We start from the raw sequence: 18,972 nt of genomic DNA, 5'->3' as shown, positions 1-18,972 counted from the left end.
ACAGAGTGCAGAAAGACCCACATGAACAGTATAGCCTAATACCTTTATATTATAATGGACTAGTTATGTTATTGTATAGAACATTTATATCTTCATGAAGATTATGATGAATCGCTCATAACACAGTTAAAACTGGTTAAAACCACTTGCTACGGCTGCACGTACTCAAGTTTAAGACTTGCGCGTCTCTTTGAGTAGTTTGTTAAACATAATGTAGCTAGCCATGTATAGTGCAATCCACAAGCATTTCAATAAATTAAATTGGCTAATGTGTTACAACTTTTGTACTGCTTGGTTATGAGAAACTAGGTACATAGATAGATTACTCATTTCTGAATCATAAACAAGGCTTAAATTGTGATATACTAGCGACTGTTAGATATATGTTAGGAACACTGTAAAACTCATACCTGGCAACCTAGCATTTTATAGCCTTACAATTGTATTCCTCGTCTTTTACCATTCTCTTCCACAACAAACTTTTCTTATGTTATATAAATGTCTTCTCTTTGTCAAAACAAAGGTGGATTCTCTGTGCTTGGTTATACCTGTACTTCCTTTTGTGTTAGCTTATAGTGGAGCCAAGTGGTCACAGTGGATTAAAAGAAATACAGTAGTTATACCCCTCTACTCTGATATAACAAGAATTCGATATAACGCAGTAAAGCAGCACTAGGGAGGGTGGGGCTGCATGCTCTGGCCGATCAAATCAAGTTTGATATAATGTGATTTCACCTATAACATGGTAAGATTTTTTGGCTCCCAAGGACAGCGTTATATCGAGGTAGAGGTGTATTTACCAAGATTTGCTCTGTTGGAATTAAGATGATGTCTTTCACAGCTTCTGAAGTGACTGTGCTTTTGTGGCACATGCTGATCCTGTCTGGTTTTGAAATGGTTTGCTTCTTGCATGCCTTTGTATTTTGGTAATTCCTATAAACTAATCTCTGAGTCCAGTTCAATACCATACATGTCATATAGAGATAGGAATTGGAAGATGCTCATGTCAGTAAAGTTAAGTAAAGTTGTGTGGCTAAGAAAACTCCTTGTAGCTGAGTTTGACACACTTGTGCAAGTGAAAGTGTTACTGACTTCAGACTCTAAGCCCTGGTCTACACTGGGGGTGGGGGATTGATCTAAGTTACACAACTTCAGCTACATGAATAACGTAGCTGAAGTCGACATACTTAGATTGGCTTACCGTGGTGTCTTCACTGCGGTGAGTCGACTGCTACCGGTCCCCCGTCGACTCTGCCTGCGCCTCTTACGGTGCTGGAGTACAGGAATTGAGGGGAGAGTACTTGGGGGTCGATTTATCATGTCTAGACTAGACACAATAAATCGATCCCCACTAGACCGATCTTTGCCCACCGAGCCAACGGGTAGTGTAGACATACCCTAATTTTAGGGCCTGAGCCTATTACCATTGAAGTTAAGACCAGAATTACCGTTTGTTTCAGTGAAAGCAGGATTGAGTGCCTGGATTGTCAGGGACCTTGTCTTGGAACTTGTTTGTAAAAGGTTTTCAATTAAGCCCCAGTTCTGCCTTCATTTTTGTAGGCTAAATATTTCACCTACAAATAATTCCCCCCCCCCCACAGTGAATTGGAGTAAAAACATTATTTATGGAATATGTAACTATGTGATAAAAAAAATAGTAGACATGAAAAAGGAGATTTTTAAAGGCATATACAGTAGTTAGGTACACAACTCTCATAAGTACTTTAATAACAACATATCTTGTTTTCAGACCCTGAATCTGCAGTCTTTTGGTTGCATCACGTTTTTCCCCTCCCTCTCTTTCAGCTTTACACTCACCAGTAGCCCACTGTGTGGAAAGAAACCACTGTTTATCATTACAAATATAATGCAAATTATAGTGTAGATTCAAGTTACAGTTCTTTTCCTCTACAAGAAACACAAGCTCATGCAGGGCATGAACCAACTGGACTACCTTACCAAGGGATAATCACTTACCTAACTAGCAAAAAGAAGATTAATCTTTGATCAAAGAAAATAATAGTTATTACTGGAACACTAGGAGAGAACAAACTCTTTGAAAAGACATTCAGTTATGACATCTATTTAAAGGACTAAGATTTGTCAGAAGTGAAGAAACTCCGTAAGATGCTGTTGAATCTCAGTAATACTTTTGTATGAAAAATATAAATTCATATATATTAGCAATGAACGAAAACTGTTAAGTCTTATCTAACCCATCTCCTCCTAAAACCGAGTTTTTCCCTGGGTATATTTCCTACTGCTTTCTCCAGCCTAGTGACAGATGTCTCAAATTATGAGGACTCTAACATTCTCACAGAACAGCATTTCAGAGCAAAGCACTCATAACATCTTACAATTTCTTCCTTTATAATACTATCCTTTCCCCTCTTTCTGTGCTATCCAAATCTCTGCCCATGCCTTGGGCTTCACTCCTCTTAATCAGAGGAACCATCTCCTGCCTGACCCTCCTCTCTTATCTCCAGTCATCCTGAAAAGCTGCTGAATTCATCTTTCTGCTCAGCCCTTCCAACCATTTCACCTCCAGGTAAAACTGAATAATTTCCTTTGTTTCTTTTGTGAGATCAAATTCAACTGCCTCTTCTTCATCTTTAAGACCATACGAAAACTTGTCCTTTGTCTTAGCTCCCTCCCTCTTCTCCTCTCACTCCCTATATTCCCAATAGTCACTCTTTCCTTTCATCTCCTTCACTCTCAGCTTTGTGGCCCATGCTCTTGCATCAATCTCTCTTCATGTGTATCCCTAGCCTGCCTCTTCAAAATCCATTCCTTCCAGGAATTATTCCTAGTTTGTTTTCCTCGGATAATTTCTAGTTTAGTTGTCTAGTTTAGATGGTAAGCTCTTTGGGGTGGGGATGCATTTGGTATACATACACTTATACGTTTGCAGAGCTGTTTAAGTCTCCCTTCCAAACACACTAATGTGCAGTCTACACCCATGTGCAAAGTCTGACTGACATCACTGTGACTCTACTAACAGGTACAGAAGTCTGCACTGGCAGATCCCAGTGCAGGACCTAATGATCTAAACAGCTAGTGATTATGATACTAATAATATCACCATTAGGAGTTTTTCCTGGTATGCAACATAAATGTTTGTTTACGTCATGCCTGCTGTGTATCACCCTAACTAATCCCTCTTCTTTCTTAGTGTTTACTATTTATACCTCTCAACTACTCACACACTGTTATACCCATCCTAGTTGATTAACCAGACTGTAAATATTTTATTCTTCTAGGCTGGATTTTCAAAGGTTCCTAAAAGAGTCGGATATCCAAATCTCACTGAAGTTCCATGGGATTTGAGTACTCAGGCTCAAAAGGGAGCTTTGAAAATACCAGCCTTAGTTTTTTTAATTGCAAGTCATTCCCTCCTGCCTCTTTCTCAGTCCAAAAATATTTGCTTCAATTTTTTAAATATTTAACACGAAAGAGTAAGGCCAGAAAATTAATTCTAGCACTACACTGACTTTTCAACTTAGGTAAAGGGAAATTTAACAAATAATGCTACCAAATATTAGTTACAGTTGGCATAGATTGCATTTTTGCATGTTTCCCATAGACGCAACCTGATCAGTTAAACGTTTTCCCTTTAAGATCTTCTATTTTTCAGAGACAGTGGAAGCATTTAGTTTGTTTATATTGTTGTTTCGAAACATCATGGCTCATCAGCACAACTGATCAAAATGATGGCTATCAGAGCTGCAGCAAACTACTTATTTATTTGGATATCAGTAAATGCAAGATGTACTCTGACCTGTTTGAATCATGGTTGTTCTGCTAGTTGCTGTGCCTAGGAAGATACCTGAGTGGGAAAATAGCCCTATTTTCCAATAAATTTGTGTTCCAATTTGACAGCATATAACAATGTGCTGTGCTGAATTATGTTAATCTCCTATAATCGTGCACAACTGGATGATGCTATATTTTCTGCCTGCATATTATCCTGTTGAAGGAAACAGAAGCAGGTATTTCAGAGCCAGCACATATCTACTTCTTTGAGCACATTCATTGATTTTTGTATAGTAAAGTTATGCAGAAGAACACTAACTAGGAGTGTCTACTGAGATACCTTCTTTGATTCTTATTGGCAAATCATTTAAGTTATTCTTTCCTGTGAGGGCAAACAGCCAAATTAATTGCAAGAAAGGTAATAAACTATTGGTAGACACTTATCACGGGATTAGTTTTCAGATAATTAAGAACAATTGCTTATTTTAGATGAGTAGATGACTGTTTCCTAAATAGCAATGTACATTTCAATAAGATTACCATGTAAAACTATTTGACAAGGTGATAAATAACTATAAGAACATAACAGTATTCCCTTAACGCTGGGCGAGTGCATTCAGCTGAGCTATCACTGGCTGCTTTCCAAGATAGGGACAGATTCTGCTCTCACTTTGACTGGTATAAATTGGGAGGAGCTCCACTGATGTCAGGGAAGATGTTATAGATTTACAGCAGTCTAACTGGGGTGAGAATTTGTGCTGCAATGCAATGACATTGCTTTTTCATATGCATAATAAGGGCATTACTCACATTTTCTCCCACATTCAGTTCAGTATTCACTGGCAGCTGCAAAGCAATAAGGCTGTGGTTTTTAACCTGATATCTCTATAAAAAGTTTTTAAATTTGAAAATAGATCTCAGTATGATTTATTGAAGAATAGTATTTGCAATTCCCAAGCATTTGTGAAAATAGAAGGTTTCTTACATCTTGCTGTCCAGAGTTTCCTTGGTATCATTATTGTCCTCCTTTTGAGTAGTCTTTAGGACTAACAACATATTGTTGTGAATTACCGTATATGCTCAATCGTAAGCCAGTTCGTTTATAAGCTGACACTCCCAAGATGGATAAGTAAAAATGGCAAATTTTTATGACCTGTTCATAAGCTGACTCTATTATTCAGGGGTTGGCAAACGTTGGCTCCCGGGCCATCAGGATAAGCCACTGGTGGGAGGAGACGATTTGTTTACCTTGAGTGTCCGCAGGCACAGATTAAACCTAGGTAAACAAAATGTTCTGTCCTGCCAACGGCTTACCCCAACAGGCTGGGACAGCAACTGATGGGGAAATTTGAGGAAGAGGAGGAGGGGGCGAGAAGCTGTGGGTCAGAGGAGTAACCTCTGTGACAACCCCCCACATGACCCCACCCCTAGCCTGGGACCCCCACACTCTCCCCATCCCATCCCCTCCCACCTTACCTAGGGAGAGCCAGAAGAGGATGTCTCTGGCCTAGCCAGAGCTGCTCCAGCAGGCCAAGTGGTGCGGCTGCAGCCTGCCAGCCCCAGAGCTGCAGCTGCTTTGGAGGCTGGGGGCAGAGCAGCATGGCCAGAAGTGGAAAGACTCTGGCCCAGCCTCTTCCTTTCTGGCTCTATTGGCTGTGCTGCCTCTCCTTCCCTCCTCTGTTGTGTGGGAGGGAGGGGGCTGTGTCCCACCTCTCCCCTTCTCTATACTTGTTCATAAGCTGACCCCCTTCTCTGATGCTTCCCTTTTTTACTAAAAAAAATTCAGCTTATGAATGAGTATATATGGTAAGTATACTCATGAACAATTTTTCAACTGCTTCCACTGTATACATTTAATACAGACTTTCGGCAAGTATTTATGTTGGTAGTTAAAGTGAGGAAACTGAGTCATAAGTCCACCCAATTTATGCTTAATCAGTTTCAAACAGAATGATTGTCACTTATAATGTCTGAACACACGTTTCTATCTCACAATAATAACAGACCAGATGGAATTGGTAGGAGCCAAATTACCACATTCTGGTGCAGCGGGAAATCCTTCCAACTTCCATGTTGATCGTTGCCTCTTCTGATCTGTGTCATGGTCCTTCAGTCCCACCTTTCAGTTTCTGGTCCAGCATTCTCCAATTTGGGCCTTGTTTACTTGGATTTTTATACATTTCCACATTTCAGCCTACTTAATCTTTATCCAATTGGCTTTTAGCACATGACCTCTTCCAGTTTTATGGAACCAGTATATTACGTATGCAGAACTTTGGTTTACATAATTTCTGCAGTTTTGTTGTTGTTTATGTAGGTTTTATGTCATGAGTTTTCCCAATAAAAGGTTTCTTGTTACAGGTCTGTGTGTTTCTACCTCAAAACTTCTGGCACAAGCTGATACTGTTGTTCTGTCAGCAGTAACCTAATTTTAAGTAGACCAGCCAATTATTCTATGTCAAAGAAGTGGCAAAACCACACTTATGTCAGAAAAACCTTGGCCTTAGTGTTACCTTATCTATATTCATTCCCTGTCCATAATTATAAATCATTAAAATATAACTAATCAACCTCACAGTCATTGAAATTAGACCACTAAGATTGTTTTCTCTTGATAGCAGCACACAAGAGCCCAAGCAGCTGTACAGGGTTGGGGGAGTCTGTGATAATTTGGCTAATATTGGCTGATGTTGGGAGAGGCACCAAGTATGCTCAATTATTTATACTGTTGTCCTAAGAGAGTTCAGACTTTTCCCCACCTGATTAACATTTAGTTGACCACTAGAGAAAAGTTAACAGATGCACAGGCAAAAGAAAGCATCTCACTGGCTGTCAGCTCCAATATGGAGCTAAAGTCAGAAAGAAAAGAGATCCCATCTATCCAAAGCTCTTGCAAATGATGTTAGCTCATGCGATGGGGAGCAAGGGAGCATTTCACTCCAGTGATCAAATGGATGGGACATAAAGAGGCCCTCCATCTTCTCTGGAAATCAGGACATGATTCCTTGCAAGTTTGTTTCCCCTGGGACATTGACAAAATGAGTATTGACCACTCCCCCTACAAAAGCATGACACACATATACTTTAGCACAGGCTGTACATCCCCATCTTCTCTTGGAGCCATGTAGGAGTAGGGGCTGATGCCCCAAGTGAGGTGAGGTGAGAGCAGAGGAGTGCAGCAGGATATTTTTATGTGTGGGAGCATGCTCTCTTAGGTCTCTCCAGCATGCTTTGGTAAAACAGGAATGTTGTTCATTGGAAAAGGAGATAGAGGAAATGAGAGGGGCCCCACATAACAGACCAAGTTCTCTCTTGACTTGATCTATCTGCAACATAATCAGCATGCATGGCTGCGTACAGCTCCATGGTAACCTCCACATAACTTTCAAGGCTGAAAGAATTAGGAGAGCATTTTTTTCAAAAACATGGATGCTAAATTGCACACACAATTCTGGGTGCACCTGACATGTGCACAGGGAAACTGAAATTCACAGATGCCAGGACTGGTTTGTATGCACAGATGAGGATTTGTTCATTTGTATTTAAGTTTGCATGGGCACACAGATACCTACATAATATAGCACATGCTTTTGAAAATGTAGCCCTATATTGTCTACAGTGTCAAACACAGTATGTGCAGAAAGTAATATACAATAAATGAATGCTCTGCTGTAATTTCTTCTGTTACTTTCTACCAGAAAATATATACTTTAAATCTTCACAATGTAACAGTCATCCTATATTCCTTGATAATGTTTCATACAGTCCTGGTATTAAAGATTCCTATCAGATGATGCTATCTATTTAAGTGGAGGTCTTTAAGTTACAAATAACATGACTGGCAGATGGTTAATGATTTTTTGAGAGTCATGAGAAAGGAGTGCTTAAGCATTAATCATCTGATGTAAGTGTCACTCAGTGAAGTCTTGTGTCCCAGATAGACACCTCTTCCATCTCTTTCAGATGCGAGCACATTTTAGCTCAGCTAGAACAACTAGGGAAACAAAAATTCTTGTAGTAACTCATTTTTCTTTGTTTATTGAGACAGAATTCTGCTTGGGGGTCTCATGGGGCTGAAGCAGAAAACTTCTAAAATTATTTCTTGGCCATCTGCCTTAACCCATTATCCTGATTGGACTCATATGTAGGGATGGAATTTATATTTGGAAAAGTTTTATATATATATTTAAATAATCTCACAGAGGAGCACAGTAGATGCCAAGACTTAGGAGGACTGGATTAAGGATTTGTTAACTATTGATCCTGCCTTCAAAACAGGTCCATAACTGAACACATTTAAAGTGGCTTAAACAACACAAAGGTAAAAGTAACATAAAATAAGGTCTGATGCAGAATAGCAAAATATATGTAACAGCTACAGCTGGTACATGTCTATAATAATTACTAAGATATTTTGTGCTATTTAATGTTTTATCTAGGTATGTGACCCCAATATTATGCAAACACGGACTCGACATGTGTTAAGATCGCCTTTACATACCAAGACTTGTCCTAAAGATTCACAGATGCAACCTTGTGTTCTCAATCAAAATTGCTTTCAGTATCAGTACAATCTAACAGGTAAGCAGAACTCTAATTTGCAAGAAAAAGGCAGGGTATCATATTTCTCAATATACTCTTTGCTACAAAGTTAAGAATGTGACATGACAAGTTAGAGCATAATATTAAAGTACAGTTCTACTTTTAAAAATAATTATGTATAAAAACACCTTATTACTTCACAGACCCGCTCTTTGTTTGTATTTAGTTGTCTCTTTACTGCAATGATTAATATCCCAATCCTTCAGGTGCTTAACTTTAAATGTGTTAGTAGTTCCATTGAATTCATTACAGCTAAGCACATGTATAAATCTGTGCATATTTGGATAATATAAGATTTTATTACTTGTATTATCACTGCAAAAACATCATAAATTAGCAAGAATGAAATAGTCTATTCTTTTTTGTGTATTGTCAGTATTATTGAAGTCAGTCATATCCAGATGACACCAAGAGTATACTTTAAAGACAATATAGGTTATACAGGTGTACTTGAGAATAAAATTTGTTATTCAGAATCTTAATTACAACTGATTATACCTGTTTTGGGGTAAAAAATTGCAGACAAATGTTTTCCTCTTTTTAGCAAATTCAGCTACTGCCTATACATGAGAACAGAACCCATCTTTACTTTCAGATCCTTGATGAAATTTGTAGGATTAACAGTTAGAAAAAGTGACATTTCTACATATAATCCAAATGCATTTGAACAGCAAGCCACTGAGCGACAAACATGAAACTTGTTTCGGAGGGTCACTTTTCAGAGCAGAACCACACTTCGCATTGTTCACAATGGTATAAGGCACAGCACATTATTTTTTCTGTCATTATTTTTTAAAAAGCTCACTTTTGTTTGACTTCCTTTTTAACAACATTTTGGAAGGATGCAGTGACAATCAAGACTGACTATAGGTGCTTAACACACAGTTGAAAACAGCTAAAGAAAATCAAGAGGTTTTTTCTAAAATGAAAATATTTTATTAGACAGAGCTGCATTTGATGATGAGCTGTGCTTTGAGACAACAGAGATTAAAATACAGTAGCACTTCAGAAACTTTTATAGCTATTTTATTAAATTGAAATTTTACTTCAGACAAAAAATGTGGCCTTCTGCATGTGCCAACTGTTTTCAGACGATACAGCATTGTATCAGTATTAAACAGTTTTTGACATACTCTGATGTGTTGCTTTTTTTTAAGGGACATTGGAGATATGATAGTGAATTTCCCAATTCAGATTTGCTTTTTTTCTTTAAGAATAACTTCCTTTTATCTGTTCTTAGAGTGATATGAACTCGCATTCTAAAGTCTCACAGTTAAATGAAGAGAACTAACTCACTTTGTAATTCAAGTTAAAAATGAAGGTCAGTGATGGTTTGCTGTACTAAATGCAATGACGTATCTTTAGATTGGAGTACGTGTCAGCTAAGTGAAAATGCAACCTGTGGACAAGGGATTCGGAGACGCCTTTTGAGCTGCATGCGCAGTGATGGAAAATCAGTGAATATGAACTACTGTGAGCAGGTGAAGTTTATAAATACAATACAGAAATGGCTTAAAGTCTAACATACACCTCAGTTGTTTTGGAAATTACGGTACTCTGACAGTGTACCCCAAGCTGCCAGCTGGAGCTTTGCAGTTACCATTTAGATGGCATAGATAAGTTGCTATGATCAATATTCAATTTAGCTAGGGTCAGAAGTTTTCAGGAACCAAAATATAAGAAGAGTACCAGAATAATAATGTGCACTGATTAGTCATCTAGTTTCTTCTTTCTACCCTAAAGGAAGAATTCAATGATGGAGTAATATATGTATGTGTATAGAACTCAGTTCTATAGACCCTATAGACAAGCAGTCCCAATGAAGTCAATAAGTAAAGGATTATGTCCTTTTGAAGTCATGTGAATAATGATTTGCAGAATGGGGCCCAAAGTTTGCAAGGGTCTGGGGAGCCTTTGAGATGTAAAATGTCATAAAAACGTAAGCTATTATTACAGATCAAAAATCTCCCTGTAAATGGTGACCTTGGGAGTATCACTTTAGTCACTATAAATTTTCAGTTTTCTAATTTTATGACGAGCAATAGCAAAGTGACATTTTAGGTTTGTTTTTTTCATACACAGTTAAATTTGGAAAAACCTGAAAAATTGAGCATTCATTGCCTTGTGGATTGTGCTGTGAACTGTCAGCTTTCCAAATGGTCAGCCTGGTCAGAATGTTCAAACACTTGCGACATTGGAGGTAAATTTGTTTCTAAGACTATTGTTACATTTTATCTGCATCCCTTGGAATGTTTACATATGGTAAAGAGCACAAATATATCCCAAATCCTGCAGATGTTTATGCAATCCATAGAACATGTAACAACAGTAATATAAATAATAATAAAGAGCAACATACAAGTCTGTGCAGATTTTAAAAGTGTGATAATCACTTAAACATCTTGTAAATCATTAGAAAATGATCTGACATTTTTTTAGGGTTTTTAATAGACGTAAGGACTTTTCTTTGTTTCGTTACATTTCGTAAAAATCCATCAGACTGTTTTTGAATTACCCAACCATGAAAAATGCAATTTAGAAAACAGACTTATATACAAAGGATCTTTTAACTAATTAATTCCAAAATCTGAAAATTCAGTCATAGTTGAAAATAAGCTCTTTTATATAGTGTATTTATATATATAGTAGGATTTGTGTTGTGCCAAGGGAAAGCTGGTGAGAATTTTCAGGATATCTTTTTAATTTAGTTCTTCTCTTGTGCTTTATTGTATATTTCAGGATTCAAAATTTCAGCACAGCTAACCTTATGATGATTAAAATAATTAAATATCACCTTAAGAATTAAAAAAAACAAATGTAAATAGTACTTCCTTAGACTCCATTTCTGTAACCTGGTATGTGAGCACAGGTCCCTGTATTTGTGTAGCGCCCCAGTTGCTTCAGGACTAGGTCTCCACCCCCATAGAACAAGTTACAGGATTAGGGCCTTAGCTAGTCTTGCATAGCTTTTCAAATCCTTGGAGAGGTCAGTTGAAGAGAAGTACTGTAGGTTTTATTTAAAATAGATCTGCAACATAATTTTTCAAGCTTCTGGTGAGCATCAATTTTTAATTGCCCATAGTGTTTATCTGAATCAAATTTATTTGAGAGCAAAGACAAAACAGACTGATAGCTCCTGTGGAGGGGTCTTTTTAGATGGATTGCAGAGATCAAAGCATGTAACAGAAATGATCAAAGAGATTAATATTTGCATTAATTGTGTTCTTTGTCTATTGAGTTTTCATCAGTTCAGTAAAATAGTACTCCTGTAACATAGATGAGCATTTCAGATATATTATTTAACAGCCAACATGCTAAGAATATTAATTCCAAGCTATATTTAAAAAAATAAAACTTTGAGACTTTTAATTCTCATATTATTAAATCAACTAAAGAGAGGCAACAAAAATGATTAGAGGTATGGAACAGCTACCATATGAGAAAAGATGAAAAGGTTAGGACTTTTCAGCTTGGAAAACAAGTGACTAAGGAGGGCTACAAAATCATGAATGTTGAGGAAAAAGCTAATAGAGAAGTGTTATTTACCTCTTCACCTAACGCAAGAGCCAGAGGTCACCCAATGAAATTAATAGGCAGCATGTTTAAAACAGACATAAGGAAGTTCTTCACACAATGCATAGTCATCCTGTGGAACTTGTTACCAGGGGATGTTGTGAAGGCCAAAAGTATAACTGGGTTCAAAAAAGAATTAGATACATTCATGGCGGACTGGTCCAGCTATGGCTATTAGCCAAGATGGTCAGAAATGCAATCCCATGCTCTGGGTGCCTCTAAATGTCTGTCTGCCAGAAGCTGGAACTGGATGATAGGGGATGATCGCTTGATAAATTGCCCTGTTCTGTTCATTTCCTCTGAAACATCTGTCACTGTCCATTGTCAAAAGACTGGAAACTAGACCATTGATCTGACCCAATATGTATATATACTCAGTATATCTTATGTGTAAGATATTGTACATTCCAATCTCACTAAGGTTAGGTGAGCCATATTGTCAAGTTTGTATAACTGAGTTTATTATGTGCTATGAGTCCCATTTTAATGCAAGATACAAGTTTACTACAGCTACCAGATAGAGAAGTTCTCCTTCAAGTGGCTGTGCATACGTACATTACTCTGCAGGTGTGTGTTCACCCTGTGCATCTGTCGAAGATTTTTGCCAGCAGTACCACTAGCCAGTGGACATGTCCCTGTTCTCCTCATGGTCTCAGATGAGGGCATAAATGGGACCTGTCCACCGCCTCCTTCTCACTTCCTTCTCACTACCTGAGATGATGATTTGAGCTCCCTGTAGCTTTGCTTTAGTGAGCCAGTTTAGAGAGCATTTCTGTACATACTTGGTTGATGTTTAATAGTTTACTTAGGGAGCTGTAGTTCAGTAGTTTTCCCAAGAGATTTATTATGAAAAAAATCCCTGGTGTTTAAACAATGTGCTACGCGCAGGACTGTTTTCACTGTCACAGACAGCACAACAATTTTTTAAACTGTTTAAGTGAGGGACATGTGAGGGACAAATGTTCCATTTGTACCTCCGTCCCTACTAGGACTAAAAAGCAGAGGGACAATTGCCTGAAGATTCTCCTCATGATGGAAGCAGTGTGACCTGCATCTGAACCAGGCCCTGACTGAGATACAGAGAACTCTGATTCAGCCTGAAGTGCCCCTCCAGCTGCTTCTCACTCGAAGCACAAGCTGAGTGAAAAACGTCATGCTTCAACTTATCCATCAGACTCAAAGCGTTCTAGACATCCTGACTCTGGCAGAGAATCTAAGACTTGGTCTCTGAGTAAATCTTGTAAGTTCTCTGGTACTCGTTCAAAGCCCCGCAAACCTAAACACTCTCTCATTCCATCTGAGGACACACTGTGGACTCTGGCTCTCTTGGGGCTGTTGAGACTGGTGCCTTTACCAGTGCTGGGACCTCCCTCCTCTCTTCAGCCAATTCAGTCTGCATCAGCATTGCCAGCACCATCAGCTCAGTACACTCACCTCAGGCGCCTCCAACTCCACATGCCTTCTTATCACAGGAGAACTACTTTGTTTTTTCTTACCTAATTCTCCCCTTGATACAGCCAACTCTGCTGCTTCCTCCATCTATGTACCCAGCACCACTGACACTCTGAGACTATACTGACACACCCTGAATCGTCAACGTACTCGGTGATCATACCAGCGCTGTCAGCACCAACAATACATGCAGCACTTTCGACGCATTCTCTCATGCATGCACCATTGATGTGTCTGACACTGACAGTGCATTCAGAGATTGTCCCTGCACTGCTGGCACTGATGACGCACCTGGCACCATTGTCACAGTCTGAGGTTTTACTGGTACTACCAGTACCATCAACTTGTGATCACCACAACAGATATGTGTTTTTGAATATCGTCTCTCTCCAATGCCTGGACCTCCTAGAACCCTGATGGCAATTGCTTCTCCCTATTCTGAGGACATATCTGTTTTCTCTTCAGACGCTGAAAGGGAGGAAACTATTTCTTCATCCAGGTTTTTCAGATGCCCTTACAGGTCTTCTGAATGGATGACTTAAAGAGCATTGAGTTCCTTACAGGAAAGCTCCAACATGGTGTCCTCCACTGTGGATGGCTCTGTCGATGCCATTTCCTCTATGGGCTGCCCTGTGAGAGACTCTAGGCCTCCCTCTCACACACTGTCTAGAAGGAAATCTCCTCCTTGTATAGTGCAGGACCCATCTGCTCAGAATCCTGCTAACGTTCCTCAATCTCCTGTAATGGATCCTGTGAAGGAGGGAGAATTATTGGAGGAGTCACTTAATGTTGCTTGTCAAATATCTTCATCTTCACCAGAGGAAGCAGTTAGCCTGTAGTCCACATTTCCTCCCCCAGAGACCTTTAAGTCTTTTTTCAAGACCTTATGAGAAGGGTGACTACTTCTCTAAGAGTCCAAGCAGAAATTGTGCAAGAGAACCCACATGCTTTCCTGGACATTTTACAGACTACTGTTCCAGGAAGCGTTGCCCTTCCTATCAATAAAGCCCTTCTAGATCCAGTACGATTTTACAGTAGACTGCAGCCTCTATACCCTTACGGTGAAGCAGGTGGATAGGTGTTATGAAAACCCTCGAAAAGACATTGGTTATTTCTTTACGCATCCACTTCCTTGTTCCCTGGCGGTCACAGTGACTAATGAGCAATCTTGCCAGTCCCAATCTAAGGCCACCCCTAGGTTGTAAAGCTTATTCCACTGCCATACTTCAAATGAGGATCACCAGTCTCTTACCTAAATTTTATTTTCTTAATTATTCAGCCATCTCAAAGTTTGCTGATAAGTTGCTGAAGAATATAGGGAACAGTTTATAGCTTTAGTTTCTGAGGGTCATCTTACCCTTATATGTCTCTTCAGGCAGCAATACATGCCACTGACACTGACTCACATTCTGTCACCGCTGCTGTCTCCATGAGGTGTTCATCCTGTCTCCAGGCTTCTGGCATTCCAAAAAATGCTGCAGAATACAATTGATGATTTGCCCTTTGAGGGATCTAAGTGTTCTCTGCCAGGACAGATGACAGACGTGAAGGACTCTCATGCAACACTTCACTTCTTGAGAGCTATATTCCTGCTGCTAAAAGAAAACTATTTAAATCACACCTCTACCTGAGATCATTCTTCCATCAGAGAACCTAAGAGAAGATCAAGAACTTCTCAATGTCACCGGGCATCTTCCACTGGGGCGGGCTCTTCCCACAAGACAATTACTACCTCAAGGTCATTTTGACTCTACAATTGAGTATAGCACACTGATGATATCTCCTCCCTTTTGATTATGCCTGTCTCTTTTTTACTGTGCTTTGCAGAACATCAGGCTGGACAAATACATACTTAGCTCAGTAAAGGAGGGATATGTAATCCAGTTCATCTCCCTCCCTTTTTCCAACCCACCTTCCCCATCCCTTTTCTGGACCCTTCTTAGAAGAAGCTCTTGTTGCTTCAAGAGCTATGGTCTCTTCTAGACTTCGGAGAAATAGAGGAAATTCTTTACCAACACAGAAGGAAAGGATTTTATTACTGGTACTTCCTGGTCCCAAAGAAATCTGGTGGCTTCCACCCCATCCTAGATGTAAGAAAGCTGAACAAATTCATCAAGAAAATGAAGTTCCGGTCACTTCCCCATGGTAATGCCTCCCTCCCACAGGAATTACCATCAATTTCTGATAGACATCAACCACTACCAGTACCCTGTGCTTTCTTTTGGCTTGTCTTGAGCCCCAAGAGTTTTCACCAAGTGCATAACAGCAGTTGTTTGGGATTCAAATATATCCCTATGTGCACAATTGGCTGGTTTAAGCAATATTAAGAAATCATGTCCAGAACAGTGTCCTAGTAATCAGGTTGATGTTCTCCCTTCTTGGCCTGAAAATAAAATTGGACAAATCACAGATACAATAAACTCAGGGCATAATTTTTATAGGAGCAGATCTCTACACTGGAGCAGCCATGGCCTATCTTCCACAGGAACAGTTCCAATCTATAACCTTCCTTTCAGAAAGCTATTCAACAATTATCATATGATCCTGCATTCAGCTTCTCAGACACATGGCTTTGTGCATGTATGTAACACCACATGCCAGACTTCACCTCTGCTGTCTGCAAGCTTGGGTTCATTCAGTATATCAACGTTGTAGGCATTCTCTGAACATGTGGATTTGCATACCTGCATGAGTGCTTCAGTCTCTAGATTGATAAATGTATGCAAGGGAGTTCTGTTTCTGTCCTCAGAACCATCAATGCCTCTGGCTAGAGATGCATCTACAAAAGGCTGGGGGTCCATCTCAGTCAACTTCAGGCTCAAGATGTTTGGCCGCCTCATGAAATTTTCCCCTATATAACCATGCTGGAGTTTAGGGCCATATGTCAGCCCTGCAAAATATTTATGCCCACCATCAAGAATCAGGTGATTCAAGTTCTCACAGATAATACAACTGCTATGTTTTATCTGAACAAGTAGGGAGTCATCTAAATTGTGCCAGAAGGCTAGCATCCTGTAGCATCTGTGTATTTGTCTCAAAGTGTCCCTGAAGTCTTCCATCTTCCAGAAGTGAGGAACATTCTAGCAGATTCCCTCGGCAGGGTTTTCATAGACCCATACAAATAGTCAATTAGGCTGGATGTTCTCCTCCAGGTTTTCCACCACTAGGGATACCCAACAATGGATATGTTTGCAACAAACCTCAACAGCGAATATATGAGATTTGCTCGAGGGCGGGTTGCAGCCTAGGTTCCATCACAGGTGCTTTTCTGCTTCCTTGGTTCAGTCATCTTTTACTTTATTCTTTCCAGTTCTTTTTATTCCAAGGGTCCTCAGGAAGCTGAAACAAAACAAAGCATCACTAATCCTCATTGCACCAGCATGGTCCGGGCAGTATTGGTTCACTTCTATTTCTGCATTACATCTGCCAGTGGACTGTTTTTCCATATTTTCTCATCCTCCTGTTCCTTGAGTTTTTAAAGGGCCTGGTCAATGTTTACCCTCCTGTGTCTGATCTGGTACCTGTATGGGATTTGAATCTAGTTCTCTTCAAACTGATAGGAACTTCATTTGAGCCTATGGCCACAAATTCATTATCTTTATTGACAATGCAGACAGTGTTTTTGGTGGAAAGCACTTCTGGTAGGAGGATTTCAGTGCTTGAAGCTGCTTTAGCTGACCCTTCTTTTACTGTTTTTTTTTAATAAGGACGATATGGTCCTTAGGCCACATCCTATGTTTATGCCCAAGGTAGTGTTAGCTTTCCACCTAAATCAAACAATTAATCTTCACTTGTCTTTCCTGAAACCCCATTCATCTAAGGCAGAGGAGGCTCTTCATACCTTGGATGTTCATTCAGATGTGGCTTTTCTTGGACTGTAGTAGATCCTTTGGGACTACAACATGGCTCTTTGTAAGCTATGCAGCAAGAATTAAGGGTCAATCAGTGTCATCTCAGCAAATCTCACACTGTGTCTCTGACTGTATCAACTCTGTTATGACCTTGCTAAAGTCTCCTCCATCAAAAGTAACTGCTTATTCCACCAGGGCTCAATTCACTACATCAGCGTTCCTGAGTAAAGTCCCAATCGCTGATATATGCAAGGTGGCGACCTGGTCATCTGCATATACTTTTCTCTACTCATTATGACTCTGGACACGCACACACCTACAGTGGAACATACATGTGCACAACACATCTTGAAGAACAAAAATAAGTAACCATTTTTTTTACTACTTTAGCTCAAGCTATAGAGGTTTATGGTTTTAGAACTGGAGATCCTAGATGCAGTTCCCAGCGAGAACCCATGATAGCTGTGATTACATTTGCATCCATCAGGGATTTAGGATCATATAAAGGGCTTATCCTTCAATTTTATAACAAGGCTCTGTGCAACTGCTAAATCCAATCCTAAAAGTAGGAATGCTGCATGCATTGGTTTAAGTGTTCAACTTACAGCAGTAGTCTCAAACTCATTCTGCAGGGTAGGCCAAATTACACTGATAAATATGTTGTCTGGGCTGGGTCTGAAAACTTGGGCTGTCTAGTCTTCTTGATCCACAGCAGCTCTCCCATGGATACCAGGAGGAGGCTTGCAAAGATCCAGGGTAGAATTATTATATTGTATTTTTAAGTCCCAGTCCTGCACAAGATTCCGCTAGAGGAGGCCCCTGTGGAGTACAGCCTCCACTGCAGCCATTCCCTTTCCTGTCCTTCGTCCTAGTTACAGAAAATTAGGGCAGGTAAACATCAGCCTGTTTTGCCCTCTGAGAACTGAAGCACATCTTCAAAGGACTGTGGTTATAGAAATGTGCTCTTTGTTGGCACAAGTGGTTTCCTTTTTCCTCCTTCCCCACCTTGCATATTTGTGATGCAGGCGAAAGTTAGAATCTGGGAGGGCAAAGGTTTATTGAATGAAATTCAGTCTGAGCTCTTGATTAAAAACTAAGACCATCCTGTCTTAAGTAACTTGGTATATTGCTGAAGGTCAACTGTGATACAGATCCTGCGCTTATCTAATTCTGCCTGTATATGCCTCCAACAGCATAATTTGAGGCTTCTCAATTTTAGTTACTTTATCTTGTATTATAATGATCATTATACAGTTTCATAATTGTTCATTGCATTTTTTGGACAAATAAAATGACAGGTCCCTATTCTGAGGATCTTACAGTGTAAGGATCTGATCTTGTTCCTTTGAAAATAATGGAAGTTTTGCATTGACTTTAGTGGGAACAGTGCTGAGCCATAAATTAGACTTAAAACAGCAAAGGATAACAATAAACAAAGGAAACTGTTGTTGTTATTGTCCTGAGTCTCATTTGCCAAATAATAAGTTGCACACTCCTCAAAAATAATCAATGGCAGATAAACTGCACATAGTGCTGCTACAACTGCTGTCTCACTCCTATTTAGTATTTGAGAGTCAAAACAAGAATCTGTTTCTCTGACTTTTCTCAGTTAGTGAAGTGCCTGCTCAGGAAACATAAGTTACTGTAAAAGGGAAAAAACAGAAATACTGTTGATGAGATCAGAGTTTACTGTTGATGCATATACGGTTTAATGTCACTTAACTCAGCAACATCACTAACA

At 39.5% G+C, this 18,972-nt stretch overlaps 1 protein-coding gene across 1 annotated transcript in view; it reads left to right on the top strand.

The window, feature by feature from the left end:
• Positions 1-18,972, top strand: part of THSD7B (thrombospondin type 1 domain containing 7B) — a 513,591-nt gene that overhangs the window by 473,207 nt on the left and 21,412 nt on the right. Inside the window, exons 18-20 of the mRNA XM_032797132.1 lie at positions 8,193-8,334; positions 9,721-9,836; positions 10,438-10,555. Of these exons, the coding sequence (XP_032653023.1) occupies positions 8,193-8,334; positions 9,721-9,836; positions 10,438-10,555 (376 nt within the window). The remainder of the gene's footprint in view (positions 1-8,192; positions 8,335-9,720; positions 9,837-10,437; positions 10,556-18,972) is intronic.

Source organism: Chelonoidis abingdonii, chromosome 10 (assembly GCF_003597395.2).
Source record: "Chelonoidis abingdonii isolate Lonesome George chromosome 10, CheloAbing_2.0, whole genome shotgun sequence".
Classification (NCBI taxonomy): Eukaryota; Metazoa; Chordata; order Testudines; family Testudinidae; genus Chelonoidis; species Chelonoidis abingdonii.
This window is presented reverse-complemented; position numbering and strand designations above follow the sequence as displayed.